The sequence below is a fragment of the Bactrocera neohumeralis genome, chromosome 4, assembly GCF_024586455.1.
Source record: "Bactrocera neohumeralis isolate Rockhampton chromosome 4, APGP_CSIRO_Bneo_wtdbg2-racon-allhic-juicebox.fasta_v2, whole genome shotgun sequence".
NCBI lineage: Eukaryota > Metazoa > Arthropoda > Insecta > Diptera > Tephritidae > Bactrocera > Bactrocera neohumeralis.
The window spans coordinates 75,275,330-75,292,342 of record NC_065921.1 but is presented as its reverse complement, the minus strand read 5'-3'; the positions used below and the strand labels follow the sequence as shown (position 1 = coordinate 75,292,342).

General features: G+C 40.5%; 1 protein-coding gene across 3 annotated transcripts in view; it reads right to left on the bottom strand.

Annotated features, from left to right (window-relative positions):
- LOC126756675 (uncharacterized) overlaps window positions 1–17,013 on the bottom strand; it is a 382,720-nt gene that overhangs the window by 11,073 nt on the left and 354,634 nt on the right. For all 3 annotated transcript variants that reach the window (XR_007666623.1, XM_050469912.1, XM_050469914.1), the window contains exons 6-9: window positions 7,448–7,520; window positions 3,978–4,549; window positions 3,214–3,345; window positions 1,737–1,862 (exon numbers count right to left, since the gene is read on the bottom strand). Coding sequence is in view for 2 of the 3 variants with exons in the window: in XM_050469912.1 (XP_050325869.1) it covers window positions 1,737–1,862; window positions 3,214–3,345; window positions 3,978–4,549; window positions 7,448–7,520 (903 nt within the window). In the remaining variant the exon portion in view is untranslated. The remainder of the gene's footprint in view (window positions 1–1,736; window positions 1,863–3,213; window positions 3,346–3,977; window positions 4,550–7,447; window positions 7,521–17,013) is intronic.

The window sequence follows — 17,013 nt, the reverse complement described above, 5'->3', positions numbered from 1 at the left end:
TTGTAAGGCAGCTATATGCTATAGTGGTCCGATTTAAATAATGTATCAATAAGATTGTATCATTATCCTGGCTAATAACGCACGTCCAGTTTCGTGAAGATATCTCAGTAAATAAGAAAATTTTTCATACAAGTACTTGTTCTCGATCGTTCAGTTTGTATGGCAGCTATAAGTTATAGTTATGCGATATTAGCGGTTTCGCCGAATAAGTAGCTGCTTTGGGAGAAAAGGACATTTGCAAAATTTCAGATCGATATCTCAAAAACTGAACGACTGACAGACGTTCATGTCTAAATCCCCTTACTTCGTCATGGAGACCAGTTATGGTATATATTTTTACGGATTCAGGTTATTAAAATATTGCATAAGGATTCAATATGTTAATATGAAGAAACTGTAGGGTCTCGAATGACTTTATTTTGTAAGTGGGGCTAGTGGTAGTGGTTGACCCGATTTCGGGGTGGTAGAGGTAGGAATGACTCGAATATGACCATTTTTGATAAAGGGCAAACTTTTATAAAAAAAAATGTTTTATCAATTCAACTATTCAAATCCACAGTTTGTCGGATAGTTTTTTGAGGTCCACATATCCGGTATTTGAGAGCTTGAAAGGTAAAATCCGACTTTGTACCTTGATGACATCAAGTTTATTTCCGATTGTTAAGTGAAAGAATCAACTGGAATTTAAAATTGTGCTATAAGAGAAGTGGGCGTTTTCGTAATCCGCTTTCCTACATTTTCACAGTGTAATTTTGGTTGAAATAGATCGAGCAGGTACTGAGAAATTTCTAAGTTTTCGCCCAGAAATATATATCTTGTATAAATGTTAGACAGAGAAATAGAGAGATAGAGCGTGGGAGAGAAGAGAAAGATAAGTATTATATAAGTAGTAAGAGAGAGAGAAGAGAGATTGTGAAATAGAGTTTACATCTATTCTCTTGACTTGGTACATCGAACAGTCTCTAACATCTCTATTAACTCATTTAAATCAAACGCATAAATGTGATCTTCAGAAGGATTTATTTTATATATGTAAGAGACAGAAAGAGCGAGGGAGAGAAGAAAAAAAATATCTTATGTAAGCAAGAGAGAGAGGTAGGAGATTGTGAAATTGAATTTACATCTATTCTCTCTACTTGGAACATCGAAAAGCCTCCGAATTCTCTACTAAATCACTCGCATAAATATGGCCTTCAGAAAGATATATCTTATATATGTAAGCGAAAGAAGAGTGTGGATGATCAGTGAAATTTATGTTTTATATAAGCAAGAGAGAGAGAAAGGGATTGTGAAAATGCAGTTACATCTATTCTCCCTACATGGAACATCGAAAAGTGTCTCACATATCTGCTAAATCATTCGCATAAATCTGAGTTTCACTGTTACACATTGTTATGGTGAGAGAGAGAAAGAGAACTTCATAAAAAAGTTGTAGAGTTATTCATAGATAATTGATGACGAACCTAAGCGCAGAAGTATATTTATAGCGTACTTTTAAACGCTAAAAGCATTTCTTCTTCCCTTTGTCGTTTTTTGTAGCAGTTCTTAGCTGGATCTATAAATATTTCACTGCCGTAAACTTAATTTTACCTTGCACTCTTGGTTAACATGAATATTTAAGCGTATAAATACATAGGCCCACACATAAAATAATATTAAGTATATAAATAACTTATGTGGGTACTTAAAGCTTTACAATAAAATACATATAACTTTTGAAGCGCTTTCTTGCTTACCCTATTTGGCATCAAGCGTTTACTCAGCCGTCGAAAATCCGAATTGAGCAGCCAATACATGAAAGGATTCCATAAACTGTTGCTCAAGGCAATCCAAGTTACCACAAAATCCAGAAAAGGCGGCAGCTGTGTGTGAGAAAGAGGGAGAAAAATATATGTAAAATAAAGTGGCAAGCACGAGAGTGGTGTGAGTTGAAAACAAAAGCAGATTTAAAAGAGCACACAATAGTAAAATTTTAAGAAAATGTGAGAACATATTGATGAAAGTTTTTAAATTGATTTCGCGATAGAAGAAAGTGAGTAAAAGCACAGAATTTGGGACGCTTTTTATGCCATTGAGTTATTGAATTTTAATAATAGATTTCGCTTAAGCTTCGAAAGCTTTCGACTGTCAATATGAAAGCATTTTGTTCTGAAAACTTCAAAAGGCTCAAACCATAGACTTCGCTCAAGCTTTAAGAGCTTTGTACGGTCAATGTGAAGGCGCTTTTTGTAAAAGCTTTAAAAAGCTAATTCGTTGACTTCCTTCAAGCTTTGAACTTTGTTCTGTCGATGTGAAAGTCATTTATTCTGAAATCTTCAAAAGCTTCACACCATGGAGTTCGCGCAAGCTTTGAAAGCTTTTTACTGTCGATGTAAAAACGTTTTGCTCTGAAAGTTTCAAAATGCCCATATCATGGACTTCGTTCAAGCTTTGTCCTGTCGTTGTGAAAGCGTTTTATTCTGAAAGCTTCAAAATGCTCAAACCACGCGCTTTGCTCAAGCTGTAAAAGTTTTGTACTTTGAATGTGTAAACATTTTGTTCTGAAAGCTTCAAAAAGCTAATACTATGGACTTCGTTCAATCTTTGAAAGCTTTGTTCCGTCGAAGTAAAAGCGTTTTTTGTGAAAGCTACAAAAAGCTTATATTCATGGTCTTCCTTCAAGCTTTCAAAGCTTTATACTGTCGATGTGAAAACGTTTTCTTCTGAAAGCTACAAAAAGGTCATATCGTGGACTTCGCGTATGCTTTGAAATCATAGTACTGTCGATGTAAAAGCGTTAAGCTTATTATTTGTAAAAAAATATATATTTGTTGGATTCAGTTACTGTAAATAATGCTTGAGCTCGACTGAAACTTTCATAGCTTTCTTTGTTGGCGTGAATGCTTTCTGAGTTAAAGCTACGAATTGCTTATAAGTGCCTAGATTGAGCTAAAATTTCGAAAATTTAGACTTATTATTAGTAAAAACAAAAATTTTTGTGCTTTAATTCCTCTCAAGCTTTCATAGCTTTGTTTGTCGGCGTGAAAGCTTACTGAGTGAAAGCTCAAGGTGTTTATACGTTCCTAGATTGAGCAAGCCATACAAAAATTTTGAAAGCTTTGTATGGTCGATGTGGAAGCTTTCTGTGTGAAAGCTGCGAATTGCTTTTTGGCGAGTAGACTGAGCTAGATATTTGAAAATTTAGACTTTTGATTAGTAAAAAAATATATTTACCTTGGATCCCGTGCAGGCAGTGACAATCTCCTGTATCGTCCACGGTGTGATCATAACAATGAAACCCAACGAAATGGCAGCCATAGAACGTGAGGTATTGCCGGCAGAGTGTTTTTCCTGGATGGGCACAATCTAGAATGCGGACGCAAAGAGTAGAATAAGGGGATTATATTTCAATTACTAACTGGAGAGTGTGAGAAAATGAATAGAGTTGTGTGTGACGAGTAAAGTGAGCTCAGAAAATTAGCTAGGCGACCACGACCAAAGCAGGTGATTAGAAGGTAGTAAGTAGTTGGTGTAACGCATGCAGTTAGAGGGTGTGAGTGTTTGTGCATATTTTGGGCGATTCAATTAGCAAGTGAAAATGTTTGCTAACGAACCAGATCCGGATGTGCGTCCTTCACCCAATTTCAAGCATAAGCTCAAGCGCGCTTAACTACACTGCCCCCGCCTTGGAAAATGGTAGCCACAATTTATGTTGCATACGCGTGAGCGCCAAATTAAACGAGTGCTTGACTAACAACAACAACGACTAACATCAATGAGCTTAACAAAACGCATACAAATGCGAAATGAAACAACGGAACTCCATGTGACCACTGCGTTGTAAGGATTTGCGCTTTGAACGCTCGTTTTAATTGCGGTCAGATAACCGACTAGCGAACGGGCTTCCACCGCAACACTCTCTCTCTGCTATTAACTAACAATCTAACGCCACATTCCACATTTCGTCTAACCGGCTCAACGCCGACGTTTACACTTACCTTCTTTGTCACATTATTCGTTGGACCACCACCACCTGCACCAGCACCAGCGCCAGCGCCTCCAGTAGCACCGCCGCCATTACCGCCACTCATAAGCGAAGCAGTAGCACCACCACCACCACCACCAACGCCGCCGCCTCCATAATGCATGCCCCCAGCACCAGCCATGCCGCCCATACCAGTCATACCACTCATGCCGCCCATCCCCAAACCCATGCTCATGGCCATGCTGAGATTCATTACCGGCGTGTTCGGTAGCGTTGTGGTGCCCGGCGGCAGGCCGTGATGACTCATACCACCACCCGCCATGCCACCGTGCTGCATGTGATGGGCATGCAACGCTTGTTGGTACATATGCGGCGGATGTCCGAGATGCGGATGATGGACCGCAGCTGTTAGTGGCATGGTTGGATCGTTCAAACGGAAACGGCTCAAATGAAAACTCGAGCCGTAACAGTACATTAGCACCATGGTGGTGGGGAAGTAGAGTGCGCAGGTGGACAGTATACGATACGATGGCTTACTGTAGAATGGTTCGCAGGCCATGAGGCCGGTGTTGTTGAAGTAATAGCCTGGAAAGAAAGTGAACAAATTAATCAGGCAATCTATGCAAATGGCTTGTCTGGCTTAAGCTCAGCTCTTGTTCAAAGTAAAAAAGTGACAACTTTGTGCGTATTAAAGACTAGTTAGTAGAGTGAAGTAAGGATAAGTGGATATTTTACAGAAAAGTATGAAGTGCATTAGAGGAAATCCATTTGATTGCATTTAAAAGAGTCGATTTTCGAAATTTAAGTGATGGAAATGGTTCGAAGGTACATATGGTTCATAAAATCCATTCCGGTTTTTCATGGGTGCATAAGAACTGCAGCTCTTTACCAATGCATACACGACTGGATATCAAGCATGGAATCCGATTTTAGAAGAAAGCGAGAATCCTAAAAACTTGCTTATTAGAGAATGGCGGATATGCAAGAAGTAAGACAAATTTAAATAGTCATTATTTGGCAGTGAGAAATTTGTCTGAACTCTGCTACCCACTTTCCTAGCCTGGTACAATCAATAAAAATCCTTTGGGAGGCCCTTAAAAACTATAAGTTAGCCTCAACGTTTGTAGATTTTATGTAAACGAACAAACAAAGTTGGTATAAATCTCTTCGCTTGTTGCCTGGAGTTCGCTTTAGTATGATATCTGGTAGGCTATCTAAGCTGCATATAATACTGGGGATAACAGAGTAGTACTTGTTGTATGGATAAGGTCTTTATGCTCAATTGTATACCGTTGAGTTGATGATCTTTTCTGATTCTTTCCAATCTCGCCCATTCTCTCTTTCTCTCTCTCTCTGTTGTGGTTACAGAGTTGCAGAAAAGGTTCCTGAATTAATTTAAAGGAACGGTGTGGAGTTGACAGTCCTTAGCCGGATAAGCTCGCCCATTCTCTCTCTCTCTCTCTCTCTCTGTTGTGGTTGTAGAGTTGCAGAAAAGATTCCTGAAGTAATTTCAAGGAATGGTGCCGAGTTCTCAGTCTTTGGTCGGATAAAAACCCGGATCAAATCTATTTTCTTCAACACAACTGTTGTAGCACAGTCATTCTCATGGCCATATACCGATCATGTCTCTCTATCTCGCTCTCTTTTCAAGCTTTTAGGTTAAGGAAATAAAATCTTCTTTTATTTGCTGTAGAACTTTGTTTCGGAACGTGGAAATGTCGGTACTCCGTGTGATAAAAAACGTGGAAACGTCGGTACTCCTTTTGATAAAAAAATTTCGAACGAAAATTAATAAAGATAATGCTTTGTTTTCTCTGAGTAAGTATCAGCTTTAACACTCTATCTCTCTCTTTCTCCGGCAAGAAGCAGAAGACTGGAAAGTAGCTGCAAAGCATATCTTTATACCCTGAACACGGGTTATTAAGACTTAACGGCAGTTCCTTTTCGTGCCTTCGAAGGCGGCTTTAAAATCGACGAAGAGGTGGAAGAGATCTTCTTTTCACGGTTTTTTTCAAGATTTGGTGCATTGTGAAATTCTGGGCGACTGTAGATTTTCTAGGTCTAAGGCCGCACTGATAAGATCCAATCAATTTGTTGACGGTGGGCTTCAGTTTTTCACACGGTATGCTCGAAAGAACCTTATATGCGATATTGAGGAATCTAATACCATGGTAGTTGGCGTAGAAACACAAAAAACTCTGTCAGGATCTCTGATCCTTTGCTGTCATATGACTTTTTCAGTCTACTGTTGGAGAACAACATACGAGTTACAGAGCTAAATAGAGGAGGTAAAATATACTATAAGGACGTACAATTGCTGACATCGATATCATTAGCCATAAGAACAGCGCCGTTAGTTCTGCTTTTTGCAGGTTGGACAAAGAAAAGAAACAAATGGGTGAGGTAGTGAACGAAGACTTCACGAAATATCTTCAACAGTAGTCGCACCTGGGATTTGGCTCCCACGTCACTGTTTATAGTCATAGCGTCGAAGTCGTAGATAATTTCGTCTATCTTGGAACCAGCATATACACCAAGAACAACGTCAGCTGAGAAGGAAAGTCCTCTCTCGACGAACAAACACCAAACCCTACAAGTCCCCTTAATTCCCGTACTGCTATGTGGTGCAGAAGCATGGATGATGACAACGTTTGATGAGTCGACGTTACGACTTTTCGAGGGAAAGGTTCAGGTCCTTTGCGCATAGGCAACGGCGAGTACCGCAGTCGATGGAACGATGAACTGTACGAGATATGCGGCGAATCAGGAGACAGCGGCTGCCCTGGCTAGATCAGGTTGGCCGGATAGAAGAGAACACTCCAGCTATGAAGGTTTTCGATTCAGTACTCGCCGATGGAAGCAGATCAAGAGGAAAACCTCCACTCCGTAGGAGAGATCAGGTGGGAAAGAACCTGGCTGCACTTGGATCCTTGAATTGGCGTCAAAGAGGTAAAAGTCGCGATCCGTAATTTCGCACACGTCTCCTTCTTTCAAAGAAATTGCTAACTTGTAGGAATCGCCGATATCGGATCACTAGAATATAACTGCCATATGAACTCTCCGATCAAAATCAAGGTAAAAATCTTACTATAGCCTTCATGTTACAATAAATGTAGCCCGGAAGAGTAGTAACGCTTTGGTGCAGCCGATGCTCATATTCAACTCATCTCGCTCTTTAGAAATTAATCAGGCTATGCTTATTTAGCTGAGAGCGGCTGCTGTTTCAAAAGTTGTACAGTTCGACACTCCATTTTCATTGTAAGAAAGTTGTTTCCGTTTTTATCAATATTGGAAGCTTAGGTGCGATTCTAACGTCTTCTGGGTTCTTCTACTAAGTTGAGTTACAATAGTTTATTATTGCTAGAGCCCAAGACAAGCGTTTTCAGTAAAGTGTTTTGAGCGCTTATCGCAAAAGTCATTAAGCAGCAGTCAAAATGAAATTTAAATTTGTAGTTTGTTTTTGTTGTTTTAGTTATTACTTACCTTTTGGCAGCACCAGAAAACCAAACACCGTCAAACTGATGATCCATGTTAAGCTCAGCACGGCAACACAGCCCTAAATGGGAACAAAAATAGAGAAAGAGAATGAGAATGAGCAGGCAGATAGTAAGATATTTGTGAAAATTGGCAGCGAGCAGAAGTTGCAGCCGTGACTTAATGCTAACTTTGTTCTTACAGCTATATGTATATATACAGATATTTTATGACAATCTTCCGTTATGCACTTGGAGGCCACAGTAAATATTTATGTGTCTACACACTTTCGCAACACACTGTATGTACACAGGCTCTCAGCAGGCAGCAATTATACACAAACGCACTGAAATTGAGCGCCTCTGGCAGCACTCGCACTTACATTCACACATGCATTCAAACATACATACATTTGGCACGCCTTGCTGGTTTAGCTATCAGTGAATTTGCTTCTTTGTTTTGGTTTTTTGCAAATTTTCCTTTGTTTATTCACCGGCATTTATAGATTTCACCGGTTTCTGGTTACAAGCGCACATTTGTGTGTGTGTATTTGCAGCATTTGTGGCACTGTAGTTATGTGCTTGTGGTATGTGCATAATTTAAATGACATTTTTTGTTGTTGTGGCTCCACACCTTTATCACTGTTATTCGCCAGCATAAATCATTCGGGATTTGTGTGGTTTAAGATTAATGGAAAATGGAGAGATTGGATATTTGCAGATTTATGCGTGTATATGATTGCGAATTTTTAGGTAAACGGTACATTTGTAAAGGTGAAAAATGTAATATTAAATTTATGGCGAATTTTTTGCAGTGAGCTTGCGGTTGGAGTGAAAATTTGTTCATATTGTGAAAAAAAAATCCTTAAATATGAAAAAACGTTAACATTGGGTCGTTGACGAAGAGTTTGACCATTGACGACCAGCTTCTGCTAAGCGCCCGTGAGATCTGTTGGCAAGAAAGCAAAATGCCAATGGTGAACCAACTAGGTACCATTCCGTTCGGTGTGGAATGCTGTCCCCTCTGGCTACCTTATTGGCTTTGCAGTTGCCAGCGATACAGCTATGGCTTGGCTGGCACACAAACGAGTCTGATGAAATTGTAAGTTCGATGCTATCTGTGTTGGGGACAGACTGGCTCTTACATCTGCTGTCGGTGTGAATGCTCACCTCTCTGATAGAGGCTACACTTAGTAGCAATACGTCTAATGGCAAATTAATAGCAGTCACATCTGCATGAAAAACACTACAGTGGTTGGGTGTTTGAAGCCAAGTTTGACGGAGATCAACTTACAGAAAACTTCCGCTCTTGGAATATATGAGCAGCTTTGTGCCGCCACTAGTGGCCTCGTCGACGCAGTGATCCAAGTTTTCAAGAATGTAGGAAATAGGAGGGAATTTCTTAGTGTTCTTGTTTGGATCTCTTTCCATGCCCAGCTTCCCTGAGACTACACTTAGTAGCAATACGTAATAATGCCTCAATAGCAATTACTTCTGCCTGAAAAACACTACAATGGTCAGGTAGCCTGCCTCATAGTTTGGACCCATTCACCCCATACCACATATCCGTCGGTATATGAGCAGTAATATCCCGCCACGAGTGGTATCTGCGACGCAGTGATCCAAGTTTTCAAAAGTGTAAGAAAAAGGATGGAATTTTGGCGTGTTCTTGCTTGGATCCCTTCGTATATCCAGCTTCTCTGAGACTACACTTAGTAGCAATACGTCCATTGGCAACTAAATAGCCACCACTTCCGCCTGATAAACACTACAGTGGTCCCGTAGTCTCAAGCTAAGATTGACGGAGAGCTCTTTACAGAAAACTTCCCCACCTAGCTTCGATCCATTCATAAAAAGTGCGCTTTTTTCCAGAGATTTCCCTCCAACCACATAACCGTCGATATATGAGCATGTATGAGTCGCCACGAGTGGTCTCTACGACGCAGTGATCAAAGTTTTCACAAATGCATAAAAAGAAGGGAATTTCGGCGAGTTCTTGATTGAATTACTTCATATACCCAGCCTCCCTGAGCCTTAGAGCGCACTTCGCAGCAATTTGTAGAATGGCTTAAAGAGCTAAGTGTAGTCCGCAGTGCAACGGTGATGCCGATGAAAGTCGCTCTTTGGACACGTTGAAGCTGCTTAGCAAGTGTAACCTTTCCGATATACATATATCTGCTCTACAGCAATATAAGGCAACTGATACCTTCTTTTCTCTCACTCCAATATTTGACCTCCATGAAAGCTTTCTATCAAAGATAAGCCATAGGTATTTCACCATATCAATGCGTTGAAGACGTGAGACTTCGAAAGTGGCGAGAGGCACGTTTGGGATCTTATATATTATCTGCTATCTATATCTAATCGTGTACCTTCAATAAACGAAGAGTATGATCAGATAAGACCAGAAGTTTTCTAGTACGACCGTTCAAGTCAGTACGCCGAGTTAACGCAAAAAGAAACTCACGGACCAAATTTCCATCATCAAATTGGTGGTGAATGGCGGCAAAGACGATCCAATACTGAAGCAGTAAGCGAAAGTGTCATGCAGTGAGCTGGGGTAAGGGTGGCCAAGCCAGTATTGACGGTCAAGAAGGATTTGCTATATGCTTGGTGGGATTGACAGGGAATTATCTACTTTCTTCTAGTTTCCTACTGTCAAACTCTTTACTCTGATTTGTATTGTCAACAATTCGAACGTGCTAAGGAAGCAATCCAGTTTCGAAGCGGATGGTTTTGGCCAACTGGGCCACACAACCATTCATAGTGACTTCTTAGAAGTTCCGGGAGCTTGTTAAGGAGTTATTACTACCTGCTCCAGTTTATGGAGTTTTTTTCTGATGAAAAATTCGCCTTAAGACAGCTTGTCAAAATCGACTGCCCCAGTGTTTCGTCAATAATGAGAGTTCTATGAAAGTTTTATTATGAAATAGCTGAAAATTATAAGCAAATTTCCATAAAACGCTTCCTACTAAATTACTCGGAGCTACAACTGAGAACGAGGAGGGCGACGCGAGTATTTTGGACATAACGAGTTCTGAGAGCAATTCGTAAATTAGCGACTTCGTCCTCAGTCTCGAACAGCTAATTGAGGGGGTGCAGGTCGACATGTACGCTGAACTAGCGCTTCCGGAGGAGAGTCTGAAGGATAAGATTCCTCTAGATTAAACTAAAACAAGACAAAGCCGACGTTTTTCTGATTCAAGAACCGTGGTTTACGTGTAACAGCATTTAATACTCACCGATCCAAACGGGGTTAGATCGCCGAAAAAACAGCCCTTGGTCGGATAAAATCCGAGTCAATTCCGGTGCGTAGACCCGGCTGTCGTGGAAAATGCATGCAACGAGTCTCCGCATGATACTGACCCCCTCTCTGCATGCCCTACGAACCCTACTCATCTAACACCCTCCTCCCTCTGGTCCGACCCCGTCGAAACAGCACGTTTCTTGAGCCTTCCGTTAGGTGACGTCGACGACAACACAAATGACCCTTACCATCCTAACGGGGATTAGATATTCCGTTAAAACAACAACAACAACAACAGTAACAACATTTCTTGACTGAAGATGAATAGTAATAAGCTGCTGGCGACCAACGATACAGGTAGAACCGGAGCCTGTAATATGATCCGAAGTAAATTAACGACATTTCTTTTATCTAATTTAGCAACGCTGATATGGTGACGGCAAAGCTGGAGTGCGATACCGGAGATTTCTAGTTAATCTCGGCCAATATGACGCACCTTAGAACCGCTATCGGTAGAATGGGAGCGGGTCGGTGTTCCCGTATTTTCTTGTGTTCTACTACTAGATAGCTGCACTTCGCGGGAGCTAAGCTATCGCTGGGCCATCATCGATACATGCGCTGTCGCAAAAGTTTTTTGGCTCAAGATCGATCGCAAGAGTTCTCTTTGCACTCAGTAAGGCTACCCACTCACTAGTTTTGGGGTTCAAGGATTGTTTGAATCAATGAATTCTGGAAAAACATCTAGGTATTGGAATATTAAATTTGGGTTATGATTGCACCTTCAGAAAATTGGAAAAGTGTATTCGGCGGCATGCAGAACATGCCCGGAGCATGATAAGATGCTGGACCATTGTCTTTGTGAATGCCCAGCCTTCAGTCGGCTGAGACGGAATATCTTCCACGGCATCCAAAGCTCCAATTTAAGAAATATTAGGCAGCTGTGGTGAAAAAAATCTAGGTTTTTATCGAGTTCATTGAGTTGTTTAGTAAGGAACAATTTTGTTACTACTCAGGAGCACAAGGGGCTTAATAAGGGCTTATGTGCGACCGTCTGCGGTCTGGCATTCCTGCGTCTTACTTCTCAACCAACCAATCAACCATGCCAATATTCCTCTAAATTCTATTGGTACATTTTCCAAAACGCTTAGAATTTTTCGATGACCTTCTAATACATTATTTCAATTCAGTTTTGCTCAACTTATATTTGGAGTACAATTTTACTAATACCTTTCATTTACAAACATACAACCGTATAAATTCACAGCATTAATCTCCATAAATCACATGCACATTCAACTTATAAATAAGCTTGCATGCAATTCCTCTTAATCTGCAATCGAGAGTGCACACTCAGTTGCCGCAAAGTATACTTTTACAAATGAATATTTAGTCAGAATCGTGCTGGTTTCCAAGTATTGCTTTAAATCTCTGTCACCTGCATTGTAACTGTACATTTGCTTTCTGTTATTATTTTTACTAGACGAAGCCATTCAATACCTTTTGGTCTCTTTCATATTGAACTAATTGGAGCAAAAATAAAATGGTGAAAACGAAAACTAAATACGAAGCCACAGCAGCAACATCAATTAAACCAATTTTTCTCGTTTATCTCCGTAAGTTTGCAATTCAGTTAGCTTTTCATTAATTTGTTGCTTGCTGTTTCATAAATGCAGTGAGAGGGCGACATCACAGCACGCTCTTCGGTAGCTTTCGCTGTCTGCTTGTTATACAGATATCATTCACTAAAGCAGACTTAGCGCTGAAAGCAATGAATGACTGAAAAGCTTGCCGTGGAGGTGTAGACGTGATGCAGACGAAGACTTATTTTTATTGGAAAGAGAGAGAGAGAGAGATAGAGAGAAAGGGGCAGCCTTATCGGTTCATATTCTAGGTTTATTTTATGCTATGATATGAAAAAAGAGAAAATAGTAGATGTACATACATATATACGGGGTTTGTTCGGAAAGTAATACTACTGAGTCGTTTAAAAAAATTTATTTAACCAAACGTTACACTTCTTTAAAAACTTTCAAAATAGATAATTTCCATTTCCACCGCACCACGTCTTCGTTCTGTAAAGATCCGTCTTCGCTAATTTCAATAAAAAAATTTCTGTGTCGATGCAGCGCTGCCAGCAGGCAATCTCCGGAATAGCCTTGAGAGCCGAGGTGCATGCTGCATGGATCCCCTCTGTCGTCTCAAAATGTTTTCCTTTCATCGGCCTTTTCAGGCATGGAAACAAAAAAGAGTCCGGGGGTCCACATCTCGGCTGTAGGGTGGCTGCGGAAGCGTTGGAATGCCAGCCTTGGTTAGGTAGCTGTTCACAAGAAAGGTGGTATGAGCCGGGGCGTTGTCGTGGAGCAACTTTCAATCGGCTGCAATGTCTTTTCGGACCCGATTGACCTTTCGTTTGACGGTTTGTCCAGGAGGAAAAAATTCATGGTGAACGATGCCAAAATTGATGTCAAAAAAACATCTTTATTCTCATGCAACGATAAGACCAATATATTATAATATATGTATATATAAATCTTACATTATTCCCGAACGGCGCAGAAACATGGACGATAACGAACCGAGATCAAAAAACCCTAGAAGCGTTGGAGAGAATTGTTGTCCACGAGGTCTTTGGAGCCATCTACATGAGCAGTGAATATGACAAAAGATGCAACCACAAACTGTATGAGCTCTACAGTGACATGGATAAAGTTAGGCGCATAAAAATTCAATAAATGCGCTAGTTACGACATGCCGTTCGTATGGAAGATGATGCGCTAGCGAATGGCTTCTTCTAATCGAGATCTTTGGGTTGTCAAGGGCGCCCACACATCCACCGAAAGGACCAAGTGCAGAGCCTCTTGTCTGCACTAGGGAAGTACAGCTGTAGGGACCTCGTAAAGGATAGATTTAATTTGCGAAGTTTTGTGATATTGTCCCAGATCGTCCCAGGGTTATAGCGCCAAAGAAGAAGACAGAACAAAAGTCGTATACGCGGCTTTTTAATAAATAAAAAATAAAACAATAATCAAGCTCAATCCGAACGACCTTATATTTCGTTTTGTGACCGTTCACGAGATATGGATCCAGCGGTGTACACCAGAGATCAAGCAACAGCTGAAACAGTGAACTTGATACGATGAATCTACTCTGAGGAGGGCAGACATTGCCCTATCGACCGGAAAGGTAATAACCAACGGTTACGATTATGTAAGCAAAATGTTCCGCGGCCGGTCCTTAGTCAAATTATTTTCGAGCCGATTGAACACGGTAATACAAAAAGCAAACGGCTCCACTCGATGAAGAGCGATGAAGAAAAGAGGGGCCGTGGAATTCCAAAAAAACAATGACAGGAATGGGTGAAGAGCGATGAAGAAAAAAGTGTACGGGCTTCCATATATGCCGCCGTATTTCCAAATTGGTCGTAGTAAGCTACAAACTGCTACCTAATCAACCGTGTGCTTCAAATATGGCTCCCCACGACTTCTTTTTCAGTTCAAAACAGTAAATTAAATTATAAAATTTTTGTTTCTTTTTGTAGTTGCTATACCAATCTTGTATATAACAAGCTCACGCATATATTCCCACCCAAATAACAGCTTCTTCACCGTTATCCATCTAAGTTTTGCTATTATTTATTAAACTTCTCTCTGGCTGTTTATTGACACATTCTCCTCTCCTAACTTCTTTATGTTTTCATTTATCACAGCTATAATGTCACTTTCAATTTTTCACAATTCTCCATTATACAACAACAACTACAACGAGTGTGTATTTATTTAGACACCACTGGCAGCCTCGGCAAGCATCGTCTCACTGCAACTGCTCCATGGAGATTGTGGACATATTTCGATAAAGTTTTATAAAATGCCACGCTTGCGTCGGTACAAATCACTAGTGTTTGTCTATGTGTATGTATGTATGTAAGTGTGTGCATATTTATGTTATGTGCAATATTCTGTCATTCGATTGTCAATTGTGGCAAAGTTTTCACACGCTCGCCGCCGCCGCCAGCCAAGCACGTCTCACGCCATTGTAAAACTTTTATATTAAGCTATTTCAAATTAGTTGCGTATAAGTCATCTTTAGATATATAAATATATATATATTATAGACATATATATAGTATATCATATGTACATGTATTCAGCATTGCTATGCGCTCAAGCGCGCATTATTAAGTTTCGTTTTATGGCAACTTTTCACTTACTTCGGAGCGTCGAATGAAATTTATTTTCCATTTATGACTGTTTTGATATCTTGTCGCCGGACGCGCAGCCATATTGACATCTACTTATATGTGTATGTGTGTGTAAATTATATAGTCTACTTCAATATATAACTATTTTGCGCTTAAATATTGATTTAAGTGAGAGTTTATTACTATGGACGACATTAACTGAAGACCCGAGTTAAGGGAACTTTAAATCAAACTAGAAAAAATGTTAACTTTAATACCCTTCACAGCTGCATTTTAATAGCATATAAGGGTATTAAAAGATCTTTATTCTCATTTTCATGTACAGTTGATTATAGTGGTCCGATCCAAGGAATTTGTTCGCAGAACGTAGCTGCGAGTGCGATATTAAGCCTATCCTTAATGGAAAGTTTCAAGGACACAACATACTCTTGTAGGACTCAAATCTAGTGGCTGATTTCTAGAAAATGGAAAAACTGGATATGGACCCGGTTTTCAATCGATGGATATCAAATAAATGTTACATTGCCGACTATGAAGAGGTTCGAATAGCAATTACCCGCCTGAAGACCAACAAAGCGGCAAACGGTAGATTGCCGGCCGAGCTATTCAACTACGGCGGCGGAGATCTGACAAGGTGTACGAATCAGCTTCTTTCCAGGATATGGTCGGCAGAAAGCATACCAGATGATTCCAACCTAATCATCTGATCAATCCACAAGAAGAGGGATCTCACAATCTTCGCCAACTATTCTGTAAACGAATGAATCCCATCGTAAGCAAATTGACTGGACTTTATCAGTGTGGCTTTGCACATGGAAAATACTCGTGAAAAGCAGAATTACACCGACGACCTCCTCTTTGTCAACTTTAAAGCCGATTCGACAGCACGAAAAGGAACTGCCTTCATGCTTCTAAGTCTAAAACTGACGTTGAGTTTTGGTGTCAGGATCGGGAAGAACTTCTCCGAGCCGTTCGGTACCAAACGAGGTTTCAGACAATTCTACGGCTACGCTGAGTAGGTCAGTACTCCTCGTGGGAAGCAGAGGAAGAGGAAGACCCCCACTCGGTTGGAAAGACCAGGTGGAGAAATACCTGGCTACACTTGGAATCTCCAATCGAATATTACGCAGTTATACTACAATAAAGAAAAAGAAGCAGAGGTTCGCATGCTCCCTGGTAAGGAGCCCAATACACATATCTTGAAGCAGTTTCTGCTCCGGAGTTTTGAGAGAAACCATCTTTGCAGTCACCTGGCCTCGAAAAATCAGGAGAACATGCCATGTTCAACATCTTCACGAACTGAAACCGACCAAATGTCGGACACAGCCAACTTCCGACGTGTACTGAATACCAATCACGGTGGAGTTTTAACACTTTCATTGACTTCATCCCAGTGAATGGCGTAGTTGGTGTCCAAACCACCATCAATAGCAGAACAAGAGCTCTAGCTGCACGTGAAACCAGAGTGGTCCTTGAACAAGTGCGTTCGGAATATTGTAGGAGGTTAAACTAACTATCTAAAATAGACCCTGACATACAAAACCTAAGTTCTGCATGACAGGAATCACCTTCCTGCATGTCTAATGAAATTCACTCACGTAAGACCCCTCTTCTATGTTTCGAACACAGGTTTTTATGGGCTTTCTGTTAAGTGAATTCGATAATATTTAATTTAATGCGTTATTCGAAGAATGGTCTGGATAATCATTACAACAACCACAACAGCTGCTTCTCTATGGCCAAATTCTTAGTTTTGACCTGTACTGTCAATGATTGGTAGGTTAGATTAGGAAGCATGGTCCTTTATGTTCAGCAATGTGCAGTTCATTGAAGACTTGATATCCAGAAGCAGTGTAGGTATTCCAGTCTCTCTCTCTCATGCCTACATCGCTGCACTCTCTGTATGTATCGTCATAACTAATGTCCATCCTATCCGTATTTGATGCCAGTAAGTTGTGATCTCTGACTAAGCCACCAAACGCTCTGCAGACCGTGTGAGTAGAGGGAATGTACATTCATCCAAACTCAAACCTCGATGAACTAAACTTATGTAAACCGAAGCTCCATTAGATCCAGTTTTTTGCTTAAGCGTTGCATTGAATAAGTGGAAGATTGTTTCCTTGTTCTGATA